The 19,429-nt window shown below is 37.0% G+C and overlaps 3 protein-coding genes and 1 long non-coding RNA gene across 10 annotated transcripts; 1 reads left to right on the top strand and 3 right to left on the bottom strand.

Moving 5' to 3' along the window:
- Nucleotides 1-334: 334 nt before the first annotated feature.
- LOC113666729 (QRFP-like peptide receptor) lies at nt 335-6,070 on the bottom strand. 4 transcript variants are annotated; one of them, XM_089185358.1, is made up of 7 exons: nt 5,900-5,948; nt 5,195-5,401; nt 4,911-4,990; nt 3,175-3,312; nt 2,799-3,069; nt 2,300-2,557; nt 335-2,036 (listed from the first exon to the last, which is right to left on the bottom strand). In XM_089185358.1, exons 4-7 carry the CDS (start codon nt 3,285-3,287, stop codon nt 1,713-1,715), a joined length of 966 nt encoding a protein of 321 aa, XP_089041484.1. In that variant the 5' UTR covers nt 3,288-3,312; nt 4,911-4,990; nt 5,195-5,401; nt 5,900-5,948; the 3' UTR covers nt 335-1,712. The 4 variants fall into 4 exon arrangements, with proteins under 4 accessions (XP_089041484.1, XP_089041485.1, XP_027038318.2 ...); XM_089185359.1 differs by having other exon boundaries at nt 5,352-5,401; nt 5,900-5,933; XM_027182517.2 differs by lacking the exon at nt 5,195-5,401 and having other exon boundaries at nt 5,900-6,070.
- Nucleotides 4,161-14,339, top strand: LOC149039357 (uncharacterized). Of its 3 annotated transcripts, none has more exons than XR_016180578.1 (3): nt 4,161-4,348; nt 9,575-9,702; nt 14,131-14,339. It is a non-coding gene; the product is annotated as an uncharacterized LOC149039357 (long non-coding RNA). The 3 variants fall into 3 exon arrangements; XR_016180579.1 differs by lacking the exon at nt 14,131-14,339 and adding an exon at nt 10,011-10,148 and having other exon boundaries at nt 4,211-4,348; XR_016180577.1 differs by lacking the exon at nt 14,131-14,339 and having other exon boundaries at nt 4,197-4,348; nt 9,575-9,764.
- On the bottom strand, nt 8,932-11,464 carry LOC149039358 (QRFP-like peptide receptor). Of its 2 annotated transcripts, XM_089185363.1 has the most exons (5): nt 11,165-11,464; nt 10,776-10,913; nt 10,402-10,672; nt 9,919-10,176; nt 8,932-9,642 (listed from the first exon to the last, which is right to left on the bottom strand). In XM_089185363.1, the coding sequence occupies exons 2-5, from the start codon at nt 10,886-10,888 to the stop codon at nt 9,319-9,321; spliced, it is 966 nt and encodes a 321-aa protein (XP_089041489.1). In that variant the 5' UTR covers nt 10,889-10,913; nt 11,165-11,464; the 3' UTR covers nt 8,932-9,318. The 2 variants fall into 2 exon arrangements, with proteins under 2 accessions (XP_089041489.1, XP_089041488.1); XM_089185362.1 differs by lacking the exon at nt 11,165-11,464 and having other exon boundaries at nt 10,776-11,021.
- Nucleotides 14,340-16,876: 2,537 nt separating the features above from the next.
- Nucleotides 16,877-19,212, bottom strand: LOC113666730 (tachykinin-like peptides receptor 86C). The gene is made up of 5 exons (XM_089185357.1): nt 19,121-19,212; nt 18,734-18,871; nt 18,360-18,630; nt 17,878-18,141; nt 16,877-17,605 (listed from the first exon to the last, which is right to left on the bottom strand). The coding sequence occupies exons 2-5, from the start codon at nt 18,844-18,846 to the stop codon at nt 17,282-17,284; spliced, it is 972 nt and encodes a 323-aa protein (XP_089041483.1). The 5' UTR covers nt 18,847-18,871; nt 19,121-19,212; the 3' UTR covers nt 16,877-17,281.
- Between the last annotated feature and the right edge of the window lie 217 nt (nt 19,213-19,429).

Below are 19,429 nucleotides of genomic sequence, written 5' to 3'. Positions count from 1 at the left end.
AAAACGTGAGGTATTTGACTACAATTGAAATAATAAACGGAACTTTCATTCATTTAATATCTGTATTCTCTCAAACAATTTATTCGTAATAAAAGGGCGAGCGAAGTTTTCAGTTCTCATATAAAGATACTTTCTGTGAGTCTTTCCAGGCCCGTTCAATTTGGACATTTGCACCAGTAATTGCACGACAGAAACTGAAGGAATTCATAAAGAAAAAGCCGCATTAAATTCCCTTGTGTCTAGTTGAAGTGTCTCATTCGAATTTAGTTTTAGTGAAGGAAAGACCAGATTTACATACGCCATTGCTGTAAACAAACAAGCAAATTCTCACAACTTCAAAATAAAAAATTTGTTTTTACTTACAATTACTTTCCTTGTCATTTACTTACTGAACAAAGGTAGATCTTCGTACATTAATTAATCGTCTACTAGAGTGAATAATACTTTCCGAAAGATCATTGACTATTTTTGAAGAAAACATTATTGTGACAGTCCTTGCCGAACTAATTCCGTTGTTTTTTCAAAAGTGTACTTGCCCTTTTTTTTTTCTTACGCTCTCTCTAATTGACAGATACTTGTAAAAACAATGTTTCAAAGTTTGTCGGAAACCTTTTAAATCGCTACCATATATTATGCAACTGAAAATGTTTCGATGAACCTCTCTCTTTAATTTGTATTACCTCTATTTTAACAACCATTAACTCACTCAAAAAATTGTTCAGGTTATTGGAAATCTTGCCGTAATTAAAGCCCTAAATCATTCGGGTTCATTTGGAGAGAATTTCGTTAAGTTTCAGAAATAAAACATTATTTTTGTTTCTGCTTACATTTGTAAACAGTGCCACGGTCGTCGAAAAAATTTTAATCATTGCAGCAGAATCTCAAGTTTTTATAAATTTCTTTAAGAAATAGTTACGCTGCAAGTAACAAAAGAAAGAGCTACACTTCTCTCAATCGAAGGAATCGCTGCAAGAATCTACTAACTTCAATTTAATAGCTTTGAAGCGCTGTTCGCAAAGAAACCGAAAGTTGAAGGGCCTCTTGGCCCAAGTACATTAAGATAGTGCACCTGGTCTCCTGTGAGAGCTTTAACGGGCAGCACAGTAAATATAGTAACCGGTTTCATCTAAAAAAGAAAGGCGATCGATTACCGGCGCTGCTTGATATATTGAAGATTTTCCAAAGCCAGTCAAACGGAGACATTGTAACCTTTCGAAAAACATATCTACGGCTTTCTGCTGTTCTTCTTGAAATGTTTCTATCCCAAAAGTCGAGCAAACTTGCCTTAAAAACCTCGTCATGGATACCTGTTATCTGAAAAGTTGACCATGAAATTGTTTTGTTCACCAGTTCGTTAGTATGGAAATAAATTACCAAGCAAAAGAGGTTAACCAATAAAAAGTCATTATATATTTTCTTGAAAAAGAGTGACGTCACGGAACATGAGTAGTGTCAGGTTTGCGTAGACGTTGCCTCGCTTTCGCTTCACCTTAGGGGGGAAGGGTATGGCTACACGTAGGCAAGCAGATATTGTTTTTTGTCCCCTTCATTTCACTGCTTGACTAAGCTCCCTTTTTAAGTAAACGTGTTGTTGAAATTCTCTTTCCACCCTTCTTCTTCTCTAATATTTAAGTGAGTTTATTTTACTTTTAAGACCTTTAACATATCGATGGTGGGACTCATCTGCCATATAATAAGCAATGTTTTAAGAATCACATTTCAGTAGTGCGTTCATGATCAGTACTTCGGCTTGTGTTTTCCTTTCCTCCAGTCCCGGGTTCCGGTGTATCATTACACCAAATCACTCTCTTGATGTTCTGTCTGAACTGATGGTTCAAGAGGGCATACACGAATGGGTTGACTGCTGAATTGAACAACACCATCATATCAACAGCTGCAATATGTTCAAAGCTGATTTTGAGAGTTGAAAGAGTCCTCAAGACGTATTCAATTGATTCTGCTCCCCAGGAAACTGCAAAGATGATACTGACTGCTATAGCCATCAAGGTAACACGTTTCCGAATCTTTAAGACGCCCTGTGAATTGTGAGAAGGAAAAGGATCCCAATGAGCTAAGATAATGTAGTGAAGTATGTCGTTAAATTCATTATGAGAAAAGCGACACTTCTTCACTACAAGGATATATACCCCTTTCTTAAAGATATTCTTTGAGAGTAGACTTTTCAACTAAAGGTTCACTTGTCATTTAGATAGGATTCTTTCTAATTTTAGCCACAGTGACAGCAAAATTGTTTCCCTAGGTCTTCCTGTGTTTAATTTTCCCTTATTTAAACACTAACTTTTTGCTGATAGTTGATTCCTTTGTTTCCATTGCGTTTGAACCACAATGTGCACGCAACAATAGAATAAAGGAAAACCATAATTCCCACGGAAACGACAACCAAAACCAACCACGCCAAACAATAAGCCGCGGACATCCACCTCTCAGGCCAATTCTGAACACAGTTTTTGCTGGTCTTCTCCTTGTCGAAGGTCCTAGCTAAGAACAATGGTATGTTGAAAAATGCTGAGAACACCCAAGCGCCAAGAACTATTATCTGAAAAAGAAAGTTAAAGGAGAGGTTACTAAATTTTGTGAAATTTTACGCGCACAATGACTATCGTGAGTTCAGAGTTCTTCTAAGCTCTTTAGCAAGTGATTGGCAGTTAGATGGACCGGTGGCTAAATTGATGGATGACTGCGCCTTGTCGGACAAATTGCGCATTTTGAATAGGATTCGAAGATTTTGGGCATTTGGAAGAGTCCGTTGGTTTTTTAGGGTTGATGCATAGACTTGCCTTCAGTTTGCGCCGTGAAAGATTCTTTTCTCTGGCAATGGGATATAATACTGAGTAATATCTTTCAAAGGCAATTGCAACCAAAGTGACAACTGACGAAACTCCTGCAACCCAGGCAATATTTCCACCTGTCAAAAGCTTGCAAAGTACCACACCTGCCAATCCGTCCGGGTGACTCATGTTGAAGCTGACGATAATCTTTGGTGCGATGAACAATGCGAATAGGATATCAGATATGGCCAGATTCAGAAGTAAATAATTTATGGGATTTCTGTATTTAGAGATGAAAAAAAATCCAAATTATAAATGATCAAAAGTCAAACTCAGAAACAATCGGACGAGGAAGAAACAAATCAGTAAAGAATGTTTCACATACTTTGTGCGAAGATATCGTTTTATGATTAAACAAACAAGTGTATTGCCCACAACGTCCACAACAATAAGTATCAATAGAACAGCCGTTATTGCAACACCAGACGAATCAGTCATGATTGGTTACCGCTGATCACCGGAACTGAAGAGGCAAAGAGAAAGGTATTTAAACGGAGTCACAGCAACAATTTTCAAATGTGGCTCGCCCACTTTAATCCTGTAAGCTTCGTATTTATTTATAACTCCACAGAGCTTTAGATGTAAAGGAAATCATGATTTTGTATATCATATAAACTTTTTCAGTTTTTCAGCAATTCATACAGTTAAATTTGAGAAATAACTTTTTAGACTAAGTAATGATTTTAATGAAAAGGCGGTCTTTTTTAGCACTGTTCGTTTTGTGATCACTTCAATATAATATTGATTCCTATATAGAAATAAAGCTGATTAAATAACAAACAGCGGAAGTCGAAACAGTACTTTATATATCTTAACGTTTCAGTTAATTACTGAAATAATATTACTTTTGTAATCATGGTGAGCATGACGTAAAAAGAAAAACAGAATATAATCAAAACAAAGTAAGTGTTGTATCAATGAATTGTTCTTCCTCTAGCATTTACGTATATCCGCCAACAAGTCGCTTTAAGAGTTCTCTCAAACTTTGACGACGTCCTTGTTCCCCCCCTCCTGATCACAGCGTATGACCAGCTGTTAACTCTCTCCACTGATGACACGACACATCGCAAGACGAAAGAATGTCCAGTTATCTTCTCTTGTACATTAGTAATGTAAAAATTATTATTAATATATTCTATTCTTTGTTTTGCTATACTTTTTGATCTGATTTTTGAAAGCCAATTGAAATAGACCAAGAACAAACCTCGGTCCGCTTGCCACCACAAAGATCATTCTTTATAAGACCATAAACAAATTAAATACGTTATCAATTCCTGCTTTGTCTTGCCAGCGCATTTTTAATTTGAGGTCAATTGTGGTTTGACTTCAGGAGTAATGCGACAGAGCTTGTTTAGTATTCCTGTATAAATAATCAAACTACTTCGATGGATTTTGTTTAAAGACTTTGGGATTTGTTGAAAAAAACCTAAACCGCATCACCTATCAAAAGAAAAAAAAAGAAAATCTTGTCTCGTGACGGACAAGTCTCGAAAGTTCCGGTGAGTTGTCGCACGTAGATCAAGTTTTATATCAAAATAATTATCCATTATAACGAATTAATGCTTCGTTGAGTTTTTTTGGAGTGAAGTAGAAAGCATAACTACCCTCACTGGAAACAAAGAGTCGCCCTTCCTTATGCTATACACTAAGAAATTATTTAAATATCTTCAAATAAGCAGATTCCTTGAGTTAATTCCTTGCTCTATCTACTGCTACAAACCAAACAAAACTTTTTTCCTAAAAATCACGAGCTGTATAAGGATTAATCAGAGCCATCCTGCAGGATTCAAATTCTAGCCTACTTATGTAACTTAAAGAATTTGCAGTCGATTGCTTTCTCGAAGAAGAAACAGAAAGTTCTGTGCGGAGTAAGAAAGATGATAAGGGTATTTCAGTTAAAAGCGTTTCCTGTTCATTGTCTTCTCAGCCTGAACATAAATAACATGATTTCAGACACAGTGTGTATTGGTCACGGATGGACCTGAGTGGTTTAATTCCAATAATATCTTGGGGAGAATAACTGAGCTCGAAAGACGACCTAAATCTACGTTACAATCTTACCTTTCTGCGGCTTTGGTTTATATGAGAGGTTGTCTCCGGTGCGGCGTGACAGTTCTATGAATCCTTGGGCTTTGGATTGGCTATTAATAGAAATAGAATTTAGCAGTATAACGTGCCTATGCAAGTCACTCAAAGGGAATGTAGTAACGGAAGATGAAAGGGCTGCAGTTATTTTCTGTTTCAGCGTACATAAACTTTTCAACTAAAAAGGGAAGTGCTGCCTCTTGCAGGAAAAAAAAATAAGCGGAGGTTTATTAACAGTTTCAGCTTAAAATAGAACTTACGCAGACGCCTATTTTGTGACCTCGAAAACGTGCTCACAGTCGATGGAATTTCCGTATGAAATTTAGCTCTCGCCCGTCAGAAAACTCCGCAATTTTGTTGATGCTGTCCGGGATTGTAACAGATACGATCCAAATTCGTTAAATTTTCATATCGCACCTCATTAATGGAGCTTTTAAGCCAGCACGTCATCGGCCCTTGTACCATTGCTAAAAATCGGACATTGAAATTTCAAATTCTAGCTGTAAACAGGAAGTTTGACGTACCGAACTAGCCATGTAATTACGCGCTTATCACGAACAGTTGCAGAATACATTGTCATGCTTTAACTAAATCCATCCTTCACAGTCAGAACCAATAGCAAACAATCCAAAAGAATGTTAGAAAAAAATGATGAAACCAATCGCTCTCGATGAAAATTAACTCCTGAGAAAGTTTCTACGCGATTTTTTAAGACCTGAAATCGATAAATGATCATGCTGCTTTGTAAATCCACAGGCTGACTCAAAAACTTCCTTTTCCTTATTGACAATAAGACGAACCTAGCTAGCGCGCTCACCAACAAGCTTTGTAATTATAGAAGCCTACTGCATGCAATAAACAATAATATTATTTCTTCTAAAACAGAAAACAAATGAATGAATTCTCAACGTTGATTCTCCATTGGCACTGATAAGTATTAAGATATTTATCAATATGCCACTTACCGAACCTTGCTTTCAAGTTCACTGACAAACCTGCTCAGCAATCGCGTTTACTTCTTTGGCAGGGCTTCAGCAGGTCTATGCAATATGACACCGGAAATTTAAATATCTAGACACCGTTATGACAAGCTCAATATTTGGCACTTCCCTTCTTCAAGGAATTACTTATTGACTTAATGAAATGATCTATATCAACTTAAATTAGAGAAAAACAAAAGGCAATTAAAGAAAATAAATAAGAAAGAAGGAAAAACGTAGAAATCTTAATGTCGTCGTAAATACTGAGAGCGGGAAAGAGATAGCGTCGGGACGAAATTAATTAGCTGTTGCGATAAATTATTTTGAAAGATTATCACAAAAAAGTTCAAACCTTTCCAAGAACGGAATTTCAAAGATTTATTTCTTTTTGGATACGACATACAAAGATGTCTAGCCGAAGGAAGTTGTTGGGCAACAGTTTTATATAATGAAAAATTATTCCATCTGGCTGTAAATCTGAATTCTTATTATTGTTTTTGTGTTTTTTCCCAACTCCTAATGCGGATTTTCGGCTTTGTCAGTCTTGTTGTTTGAACAGAGTCGGCGATGTTTGATAGTTATTCTACACAGTTTGATTCACACTGCTCATGTATGTGCATCGACTCCATTTTTGAGCACTCAAAGTTGCGTGAACGGTAGTTCACAATTTCGTTACTTGTAACGCATTTTCTTTATTTGAGTAAATCGCCCTTTTGAAGTAATTATAGGGTTTGTTTTTTTTTTGCCTTCAAATAACAATCAATGTCGCCATTAACTCACTGAAGCAGTTTCTATGGTTTGGTCGACCCGGTTTCTCGAGCATTTGAAGAAGCACATCATTTCTTTAGTTTTCTCTCTGATCTGTCTGTTTAACAATGCATACACAAACGGATTGACAGCGGAGTTGAACGACACCATTATGAAAGAAACGGAGATTAAGACAGGGCTTTAGGATGTAAATTTCCTTGAAAACAGAGACAACTGACATGAGTCCATAGCAGATCTCAAAAATGACAGTGACACTCATGATCATCAAAGTTATTCGTTTCCGCACCCTGTATCGGAAAAAAAAAAAGAAAGGAACCTAATATTTCCTACTCAGTCCCTAATATTTACCTTTCCTCCAGTCCTGGGTTCTAATGTATCACTGCACCAATCACTCTTTTAATGTTCTGTCTGAACCGGTGGTTAAGGAGGGCATACTTGAATGGGTTGACTGCTGAATTGAACAACACCATCATATCGACAGCTGCAATATATGGGTGGGCGTGATCGAGAAAGTCTTGAGAAGACATATCCTTCCTATTCGAGAAGCAAAGGGAAAAAAGGCAAATGAAGTACGTTTTTTTAAAGGATGAATAAATACGAGCAGCTGTAGTCGAGCGCAGCAAAAAGAAGAATTAGTGGCGATACTGTTTCACGGTCAGAAACACTTACTTCTCTTCGAATTTGACAAATGTAGCAAGCAGAACGTGTCTGGCTTTGATTTTTAACAAACTTCAACTTTTCTCAGTTTCATAATATCTGTTTCCACAGATTGGTATCACTACAGAAAGAAGCACAAACGCCGCTGTTCAAATGAATACAAAATCTTAGACCAAAACCTTGCAAAGTTTATTGTCGCACCAAAAACACAATAGCCGAAGATCACAGCGGCTTAACTCTTTTAGTTCTTTGCAATTTTAAGAGAGATGACCTGAAGAAAACCACTGTACACTTGTATCACTTTGTTTAGAGTTACAAAACGACAACAAAGTTATCGACGTTGCACTGAAAATTATCCGCGTTACTGACGATGAGAATATTTAGAATAAAATTTGCAAAATTTTTGGCAAGCCCGAGTTAGATAGAACTCAGCTTAGTTTAACATCAAAGTAGAAGAAAAAAAGGTGAAGAGAGGAGCATTCAACCCCTTCTTGGTTTTTGCAATCAGTAAAAGTCGATAACACACAAAAAAAGGTAAAAAAAACAAAGCAGCTCCGAAAATAAAATCAGAATCTTCCGCCGAGCTGGCAACATAAACCAGTGATTGTATCTTTTCACCTTGTAAAATTTGAGTCAGCACAAGCTGAATGTATATTAACATTTATCCAAGTTTAAGACAAAGCAACAAAAAAGCTCAAGATTGCACAGCTGAGATCTAGCTTTGCTTGGTTTCCGCAATTCATCACAAGTAGCCAAAACGAATGTACTCTTGGATATCAAAGAGGTCAGTGTTACAAAGCAATACCAGGCACATAACTTCTCAGCTTCATTGACGCTAAATAAAATGGCTTTAAATTAAAGAAGTTTGTACCATAGGTCTGTTGTACTTTCGTCGTAATATTCTCTTCTGCCATGATCGAAGTTCGATTCAAGTTAAGTCGGAAGTGGGCGTAAAGAGGGTAAAGAACTCGCATTTGAATTATTTGGAAGTAAATAAGCTTTCAATTCTTATAAACTTTGTTGCTTTACAAAATCAAAAATCAGACATTCCAGCCGAGAAACAAACTCGGTTGCAACACGTGTGCCACTGTTTGTTTTGGTCACACTGTTTCACCACTACTGCGATCTTTCACTACACTTGCATGTGTGCTCTCGCTGGGATGAGATTGCTATAAATAATAACTGCGCTAATAATTTAATGAATTCTTATATTATATTCTTGACCCAACCATGCATGTACATCCAATTGACGATGTGTCCCCTAATTTTGCTAAAAATTCCTTTTCATGGTTTCATATCTCTACTCATGTTTTTCAGTCATTCACTTTGCTTTCGTGTCAAATCGAGATTACTACAGTTGTGTTGGAGCAAAGATGGGAATGTTTGGAGATACATGATGTAATACTAGAAATCTATTCGCCTTTCAGTGATTTTTAAAATGCCCTGAGCCATTTAAAACCATACCGGCACGTAGAAAGGTTGAGAAAGTTGTGTGACCCGTCCGTTATTCTGGTAATTTATGCCAAAGGGATGCTTTCAGGGAATTATTGTCTAACTCCTTAAGTACGATTACGAATGATACAACGATGAAATTGAAAATTATTCGGAATTTTTTATTCTTAAATCTTTTACATCTACTTTCATTTAACCTGGTTCTTGTATTATGTATTGTGGTGGCGGTCAGTGATCCAGACCTTGTGCTGAGGGGGAGGGCCGGTTTTTTGTGGCTTGCCCTGTCGGCTCTTCTTCCTTCTGCGGTTCTTTTTCTCCTTTTTTCACCCAAAATAAGGAGGGGGGGCCTCCCCTAGATCCGCTACAGTATTACTTTCCTTTGTGGTGTTGTTAAATTTCTTTTTCCACCTGTCTTCTTCTCTAATATTTAAATTCTTTTAATGTGAAGTGATTTTATTTTATCTAAAAAATATGTAACATATTGATGGTGGGGCTCATGTACGAGAAAATAAGCAATGTTTCAAGAATCATATTTCAGTAGTGCGTTCATGATCAGAACTTCGGCTTGTGATTTCCTTTTCCCCAGTCCTGGGTTCTGGTGTACCACTACACCAAATCACTCTCTTGATGTTGTTTCTGAACTGATGGTTCATGAGGGCATACACGAACGGGTTGACTGCTGAATTGAACAATACCATCATATCAACAGCTACAATATGAACAAAGCTGATTTCGAGAGTTGTAAGAGTCCTCAACGCGTATTCAACTGATTCTGCTCCCCAGGAAACCGCAAAGATGAAACTGACTGCTATAGCCATCAAGGTAACACGTTTCCGAACCTTTATGACGCCCTGTGAATCGAGAGAAGGAAAAGGATCCCAATCAGTTAAGGTGGCGGATGATGAAGTGAAGTATGCCGTTAAATCTGTCATAAGAAAAGCGACTCGTCTTCATTAGAAGTACATTTACTCCCTTGAATTATCAAAAACCTTTCTTAAAGATATTAACTTAAAAGAGACTTTTTCAACCAAATGTTCAATTGTCATTTAGAAAGAATTTTTTCTAATTTTAGCCACAATGACAGCAGAGTCTTTCTGTATTTAATTTTCCCCTATTTAAACACTAACTTTTTGCTGATAGTTGATTCTTTTGTTTTCATTACGTTTGAACCACAATGTGTACACGACAGTAGAATAGAGGACAACCATTATTCCCACAGAAACGACAACCAAAACCAAACACGCCAAACAATAAGTCGTGGACATCCACTTCTCAGGCCAACTCTGAACACAGTTTTTGCTGCTTTTCTCCTTGTCGAAAGTCCTAGCCAAGAATAATGGTATGTTCAAAAATGCTGCGAACACCCAAGCGCCAAGAACTATTATCTGGAAAAGAAAGTGAAAAGAGGGGTTACGACATTGTGCAGATTTTGTTTTTTTGCACAATGACTATCGTGAGTCGTGAGTCATTCTAAGCTCTTTACCAGGTGATTGACAGTTAGATAGACCGGTGGCAAAATTGACGGACGTGCATTTTGAATAGGACTGGAACTGAGATTTTGGACATTTTTAATTGTCCGTTGGATTTTTAGGGTTGATGCATAGACTTGCCTTCAGTTTGCGCCGTGAAAGATTCTTTTCTCTGGCAATGGGATATAATACTGAGTAATATCTTTCAAAGGCAATTGCAACCAAAGTGACAACTGACGAAACTCCTGCAACCCAGGCTATATTTCCACCCGTCAAAAGCTTGCAAAGTACCACACCTGCCAATCCGTCCGGGTGACTCATGTTGAAGCTGACGATAATCTTTGGCGCGATGAACAATGCGAATAGGATATCAGATATGGCCAGATTCAGAAGTAAATAATTTATGGGATTTCTGTATTTAGAGATGAAAAATCCAAATTATAAATGATCAAAAGTCAAACTCAGAAACACTCGGACGAGGAAGAAACAAATCAGTAAAAAATGTTCTCTCATACTTTGTGCGAAGATATCGTTTTATGATTAAACAAACAAGTGTATTGCCCACGACGTCCACAACAACAAGTATTAATAGCACAGCTGTTATTACAACACTAGACGCATCAGGCATGATTGGTTACCACTGATCACCAGAACTGAAAAGGCAAAGAAAAAAAAGATATTTAAACAGGGTCAAAGCAACAATTTTCAAAAGTGGCTTGCCTACTTTAATCCTGTAAGCTTCAAGTTTATTTACAACTCCACAGGGATTTGGATGTAAAGAAAAACGTGATTTGGTATATCATATATACTTTTTCAGTTTTTCAGCAATTCATACAGTTAAATTTGATAAATAACTTTTTACACTAAACAATGATTTTAATGAAAAATGTTAAAGAAAACTTACTTCTTTAGGTTTGCCGGTCTTCTTAGCACTGTTTGTTTTGTGATCACCTCAATACTGATTCATATAGAAATCAAGCTGGTTCAAATAATAAACAGCGCAAGTTTAAAAGATCGCCGAGTTAGTCATAAACAGTTTTACATTGTTATACACAAACCATTGATCGCAATCTTTCAGTTTCTGGACCATTTTCCATTTCACTGAATAATAATATCGAACACTACCAAAAAACAGATCCTCAAAAATGGAGAATATCGTATCTTGAGCACTACGTCAACAGTACTTTATATATCTTTACGTTTCAGTTAATTACTGAAATGATATTACTTTTGTAATCATCATGAGCATAATGACGTAGAAAAAAGACCGCAGAAAATAATTAAGACAACAAGTGTTGTACCAAAGGATTGTTCTTCCTATAGCATTTACGTATATCCGCCAACTTTTGTTCAACAATAGCAACATCAACCCAAGTCGCGTTAAGAGTTCTCTCAAACCTTGACGACCATGCCCCCCCCCATCTCTGATCACCGCGTATGACCAGCTGTTAACTCTCCCCACTGACACATCACAAGACGAAAGAATGTCCCATTATCATCCCTTGTACATCAGTAATTTAAAATTATTATTATTAACATATTCCGTTCTTTGTTTAGCTATAATTTTTGATTTGACTTTCGAAAGCAAATTGAAATAGACTAGGAACAAACTCTGCTCCACTTGCAACCACAAAGACATTTCATTATAAGACCATAAACAAATTAATTACGTTATCAATTCCTGGTTTGTCTTGCCAGAGCATTTTTAATTTGAGTTCAGTTGTGTTTTGACTTCAGGAGCATTGGGACAGAGCTTGTTTGGTGTTCCTGTTCAAAGAATTAAACAACTTCGATGGATTCTGTTTGGATATGTCGAAAACGACTAAATTACATCATCCTTCATTGTCTTGTAAGGGACAAGTCTCGAAGGGGCCGGTGAGCTGTTACACAAAGATCAATTATTATGTCGAAAGAGTTATCCTTTAGAACGAATTAATGCTTCGGTGAGTTTCTTTGGAGTGAATCAGAAAGCGTAACTACTATCACTGAAAACAAAGAGTCGCCCTTCCTTATGGTATACACTATGAAATTGTTTAAGTATCTTCAAACAAGCAGATTCTTTGAGTTAATTGGTTACTTTATCTACGGCTACAAACCAAACAAAACTTTGTCTAAAATTGTCACGAGTTGTATACGGATTAATCAGAGCCATCCTATAGGATTTGAATTCTAGCCTAGTTTTGCATGAATTCACGGTTCATTGTTTTCCGAAAAAGAAACAGAAAATTATGTGCGGAGTAAGATGTTATGTGTATTTCAGTTAAAAGCGTTTCCTGTCCACTGTATTCTCAGCCTGAATATAAATAACATGATTTCAGACACAGTGTGTATTGGCCACGGATGGTCCCGGGTGGTTAAATTCCAATAATATCTTGGGGAGACTGACTGAGCTCGAAAGGCAACCTAAATCTTGCATTACAATCTTACCTTTCTGCGGCTTTGGTTTATATAAGAGGTTGTCTCCGTTGGGGCGTGACAGTTCTATGAATCTTTGGGTTTGGATTAGTTCGTAATAGAAATAAAATTTTTTGGTAAATCGTAAATATGAAAGTCACTCAGCGGGAAGGTAGTCACAGAGTATCAATAGGCTGCAGTTATTTTCTGTTTCAGCGTACATAAACTTTTCAGCTAAAGTGAGGTGCCTCCTCTTACAGGAAAAAAAGGTGAAGCGGAGATTTATTAACAGTTTAAACTAAAAATATAACTTACACAGACACCTGCTTCGTGACCTCGAAAACGTGATCACAGTCGGTGGAATTTCCGCGTGAAATTTAGCTCTCGCCCGTCAGAAAACTCTGCAATTTTGTTGATGCTGTCCGGGATTATGACATGTGTGATCCAAATTCGTAAAATTTTCATATCGCATTTCATTAATGAAGCTTTTAAGCCGGCACAGCTCTAGTACCGTTGCTTACAAATCGAACATTAAATATTCCACTTTTACTTGTAAACAGGAAGTTTGACAGACCGAACTATCAATATAATTACGGGCTTATCACGAACAGCTGCAGAATATATTTTCATGCTTCAACTAAATCCATCCTTTGCAGTCAGAACCAACAGCAAAGAGTACAAAAGAATATTGGAAAATTAAATTAACAAATGATATAAACCAATCGCTCTCGATGAATTTAACTCTTGAGAGAGTCTGTAAATCCACAGACTGACTCAAAAACTTCCTTCTCTTTATTGACAATAAGACGAACCTGGTTAGCGAGGTTATCGACGATTTAATTTAACACCACTATAGAAGCCTACTGCCGGCAATAAACAATTGTATTACTGCTTCTCGAAAAGAATTATAAATATACCACTTACCGAACCTTGCTTTCTGCGCCACTGACTAACGTGCACAGCAATCGCGTTTACTCCTCTGGTAAGGCTTCAGCAGGTCTATGCAATATGACACCAGAAACTGAAGTATCTGGACAACGTAATGACAAGCTCAATATTCCGCATTTCCCTTTTCCAGGAAATAACTAATTGACTTAACGAAATGATCGAAGTGAGACTACTATAGTTATCGATGTCAAGGTAAATTAGAGAAAAGCAAAAGACATCTGAAGAAAATAAATAAGAAAGAAAAAAATTTTAGAAATCTTACTGACGTCGTAAATGCTGAGAGCGAGGAAGAGATAGCGTCGGAACGAAACTAATTCGCTATTCCGATATATTATTTAAAGGATTATCATAACAAAACGGTAAAACCATTCCAAGAGCGGAACTTCAAAGATTTATTTTCTTTATGCATACTACACGCGAAGATGGCCAGGCGGAGGGAGCTGTTTGGTAACAATTATATGATGAAAATTATTCCATCTGGCTGTAAATCTGAATTCTTATTATTGTTGTTGTGTTTTTTTTTTCCAGCTCCTAGTGTGGATTTTCGACTTTGTCAGTCTTACAGTTCCAACAGAGTCGGCGATGTTTGATGGTTACACTAAACCGTTTCATTCACATTGCTCATGTATGTGCATCGACTCCATCTTTAAGCACTTAAAGTTGAGTGAGCAGTAGTTCACAAATTCGTTACTTGTAATGCATTCTCTTTATTTGAGTAAATCGCCGTTTTGAAGTAATTATAGTGTTTTTTATTTTTAGCCTTCAACTCATGTCGCCATTATGCCACTGAAGCAATTTCTATGGTTTTGTCAACGGTTTCTCAAGCATTTGGAGAAGCACATCATGTCTTAAATTTTCTCTCTGAACTGTCTGTTCAACAATGCATACACAAACGGATTGACAGCAGAGTTGCACAACACCATCATGAAAGAAACGGAGACTAAGACAGGGCCAATGATGTAGGATGCAAATTTCCTTAAAACATAGATGACTGACATGAGTTCATAGCAGATCCCAAAAATGACAGTGACAATGACCATCAAGGTTACTCGTTTCTGTACTCTGTTATCATCCTGTATAAAAAAACGAAAAAAAGAAAGAAAAATGAGTCAATTCTGTTAACTACTTGTCTGAACCGTGAGTAATTGTCATCCATATTAACGATAATGAGCTGTTCCAATAATATATCCAGAGGTCCTTTGACTGAACACGCCAAAGAACAAACAAATTTAAGCAAGGCAAATTATCACAAAGTATACTTAGTTTTAATCCAGTGTAACAAGGAGTGTCTTTGGGATAAAATAATTGATTTCATTCGCTCAACAAAACTCGCCGTTTCCGCCATCTTGCCGACGACAAAGTTTCCATCGAGCAGATATTGTTTTTTGTCTCCTTCGTTCCACTGCTAGACTAAGCTCCCTTTTAAGTTGACGTGTTGTTGAATTTCTCTTTTCCCCCTTCTCCTTCCCTAATCTTTTGCTTTCCTCCAGTCGTGGGTTCTAATGTATCACTGCGCCAAATCACTCTCTTGATGTTCTGTCTGAACCGGTGGTTAAGGAGGGCATACATGAATGGGTTGACTGTTGAATTGAATAACACCATCATATCAACAGCTGCAATACGAGTGGGCGTCCATAAAACTAATCTTGTCTAAATATGTCTTGAGAAGACATATCCTCCCTGCTCGAGAAGCAAAGGGAAAAAAGACAAACGAAGTACGTTTTTTTAAAGGATGAACAAATACCGAGCAGCTGTAGTCGAGCGCAACAAAAAGAAGAATTAGTGGCGATACTATTTCACGGTGAGAATAACTTACTTCTCTTCGAATTTGACAAAAGTAGCAAGCAGAACGTGTCTGGCTTTGATTTTTAACAAACTTCAACTTTTCTTCATAATATCTGTTTCCACAGATTGGTGTCACTACAGAAAGGAGCACAAACGCCGCTGTTCAAATGAATACAACAGTCTTAGACCAAAACCTTGCAAAGTTTATTGTCGCACCAAAAACACAACAGCTGTAGATCACAGCGGCTTAACTCTTTCAGTTCTTTGCAATTTTAAGAAAGATGCCCAGAGGAAAACCACTGCACACTTATATCAATTAGTTTAGTGTTACAAAACGACAACAAAGTTATCGACGTTTCACTAAAAATTATCCGCCTTATTGACAATGAGAATATTTAGAATAAAAACTTTTTTAGCAAGCCCGAGTTAGATAGAACTCAGCTTAATTTAACATCAAATTAGTAGAAGAAAAGGTGAAGAGAGAAGCATTCAACCCCTTCTTGGTTTTTGAATCACACCGGTAAATAAGGTAAACCGGCTACCTCCACTGACAAAAAATTGTTCCAAGCCATTAGATTATGCTCTTCAAAAGAGGCAGTAGAACAAACCATACCAACATCAATATAGCTTACGGCCGTCATTTCACAAGCTGGAATACGTCCCTGATGCAGTTTGGGGATACCAGGCACATAACTTCTCATCCTCATTGACGCCAAATGAAATGACTTTAAATTTACAGAAGTTTATACCATAGGTCTGTTGTACTTTCGTCGTAATATTCTCTTCTGCCATGATCGAAGTTCGATTCAAGTTAAGTCGGAAGTGGGCGTGATTTCTCTGAGTCAGTTACAATTCATTGCTAAGAATAGCGACAATGAGCCTTACTAGGACTATAGACTACGTCAAATCAAATTTCCGCGTTTGTAAAGAGGGTAAAGAACTCGCATTTGAATTATTTGGAAGTAAATAAGCTTTCAATTCTTATAAACTTTGTTGCTTTACAAAATCAAAAATCAGACATTCCAGCCGAGAAACAAACTCGGTTGCAACACGTGTGCCACTGTTTGTTTTGGTCACACTGTTTCACCACTACTGCGATCTTTCACTACACTTGCATGTGTGCTCTCGCTGGGATGAGATTGCTATAAATAATAACTGCGCTAATAATTTAATGAATTCTTATATTATATTCTTGACCCAACCATGCATGTACATCCAATTGACGATGTGTCCCCTAATTTTGCTAAAAATTCCTTTTCATGGTGTTGGAGCAAAGATGGGAATGTTTGGAGATACATGATGTAATACTAGAAATCTATTCCCCTTCCAGTGATTTTCAAAATGCCTTGAGCCATTTAAAACCATACCGGCACGTAGAGAGGTTGAGAAAGTTGTGTGACCCATTCGTTATTCTGATAATTTATGCCGAAGGGATGCTTTCAGGGAATTATTGTCTAACTCAGTAAACTAGATACGATTACGAATGATACAACGATGAAAATTGAAAATTATTCGGAATTTTTTATTCTTAAATCTTTTACATCTTCCTTTATTTAACCTGGTTCTTGTATTATGTATTGCAGTGGCGGTCAGTGATCCAGACCTTGTGCTAAGGGGGAGGGCCCGGTTTTTTGTGACTTCCCCTGTCGGCTCTTCTTCCTTCTGCGGCTCTTTTCCTTCTTTTTTTCACCCAAAATAAAGAGGAGGGGCCTCCCTAGATCCGTTACAGTATTACTTTCCTTTGTGGTGTTGTTAAATTTCTCTTTCCATCTGTCTTCCTCTCTAATATTTAAGTTCTTTTCATGGGAAGTGATTTTACTTTATCTAAAAAATATGTAACATATTGATAGTGGGGCTCATGTGCGATAAAATAAGCAATGTTTCGTTTCAAGAATCATATTTCAGTAGTGTGTTCATGATCAGAACTTCGGTTTGTAATTTCCTTTCCTCCAGTCCTGGGTGCTAGTGTATGACTACACCAAATCAATCTCTTGATGTTCTGTCTGAACTGATGGTTCAAGAGGGCATACACGAATGGGTTGACTGCTGAATTGAACAACACCATCATATCAACAGCTGCAATATGTTCAAAGGTAATGTTGAGAGTTGTAAGAGTCCTCAACACGTATTCAACTGATTCTGCTCCCCAGGAAACTGCAAAGATGAAACTGACTGCCATAGCCATCAAGGTAACACGTTTCCGAACCTTTATGACGCCCTGTGAGTTGAGAGAAGGAAAAGGATCCCAATCAGCTAAGAGAATGTAGTGAAGTATGCTGTTAAATTTATTATGAAAAAATTGACTCTTCTTCACTACAAGGATATATACCACGTTGAATTACCAAAAACCTTTTTAAGATATTACCTTAGAGGAGACTTTTTCAACTAAAGGTTCAGTTGTCATTTAGAAAGAATACTTTCTAATTTTAGCCACAAGAATTGTTTCCCTAAGTCTTCCTGTGTTTAATTTTCCCTTATTTAAACGCTTACTTTTTTCTGATAGTTGATTCCTTTGTTTCCATCGCATTTGAACCACAATGTGCACATGATAATAGAATAAAGGACAACCATTATTCCCACAGAAACGACAACCAAAACCAACCACGCCAAACAATAAGCCGTGGACATCCACTTCTCATGATCAGGCCAACTCTGAACACAGTTTTTGCTGGTTTTCTCCTTGTCGAAAGTCCTAGCCAAGAACAATGGTATGTTGAAAAATGCAGAGAACACCCAAGCGCCAAGAACTATTATCTGAAAAAGAAAGTTTAAAAAGGGGTTCCTAAATTTTGTGAAATTTTATTTTCACAATGACTATGGTGAGTTCAGAGTTATTCTAAGCTCCTTACCAAGTGATTGGCAGTTAGATGGACCGGTGGCTAAATTGATGGATGCGCATTTTGAATAGGACTGGAAGATTTTCGACATTTTTAGGTGTCCGTTGGTTTTTCAGGGTTGACGAAAAGACTTACCTTCAGTTTGCGCCGTGAAAGATTCTTTTCTCTGGCAATGGGATATAATACTGCGTAGTATCTTTCAAAGGCAATTGCAACCAAAGTGACAACTGACGAAACTCCTGCAACCCAGGCTATATTTCCACCTGTCAAAAGCTTGCAAAGTACCACACCTGCCAATCCGTCCGGGTGACTCATGTTGAAGCTGACGATAATCTTTGGTGCGATGAACAATGCGAATAGGATATCAGATATGGCCAGATTCAGAAGTAAATAATTTATGGGATGTCTGTATTTGAAAATGGAAAATCCAAATTAAAAATGATCAAAAGTCAAACTCAGAAACGCTCGGACAAGGAAGAAACAAATCAGTAAAGAACATTTTCTCATACTTTGTGCGAAGATATCGTTTTATGATTAAACAAACAAGTGTATTGCCCACAACGTCCATAACAATAAGTATCAATAGCACAGCCGTTATTGCAACAGCAGACGAATCAGTCATGATTAGTTACCGCTGATCACCAGAACTGAAGAGGCAAAAAAAAAAAAGGTATTTAAACAGAGTTAAAGCAACAATTTTCAAAAGTGGCTTGCCCACTTTAATCCTGTAAGCTTCGTATTTATTTACAACTCCACAGAGGTTTAGATGTATTGAAAAACGTGATTTGGTATATTATATATATTTTTCAATTTTCAGCAATTCATAAAGTTAAATTTTTAAAGTAACGTTTGAAACTAAAAAATGATTTTAATGAAAAACGTTAAAGAAAACTTACTTGTTTAGGTTTTTCCGGTCTTTCTCGCACTGTTCGTTTTGTGGTCACTTCAATATTGACTCAGTTGTAAAAATATAGCTGGTTTAAATAATAAACAACGGAAGTCTCAAAAAATCGCGAAAATGAAACAAAGCTTCGTCATAACCAGTATAACATTGCTATACACAAACCATTGATCGTAATCTTTCAGTTTGTGAACCATTTTTCGTTTCACTGAACAATAATGTCAAACACTAAAAACAGATCTTTAAAACTTGAGAATATGGTGTCTAGAGCACTACGTCAACAGTACTTTATATATCTTTATGT

This window comes from Pocillopora damicornis, chromosome 10 (assembly GCF_964200805.1).
Source record: "Pocillopora damicornis chromosome 10, jaPocDami1.2, whole genome shotgun sequence".
Lineage (NCBI taxonomy): Eukaryota > Metazoa > Cnidaria > Anthozoa > Scleractinia > Pocilloporidae > Pocillopora > Pocillopora damicornis.
Note: the sequence above shows the minus strand (reverse complement) of the source record. Positions and strands in the feature narration are given on the sequence as shown.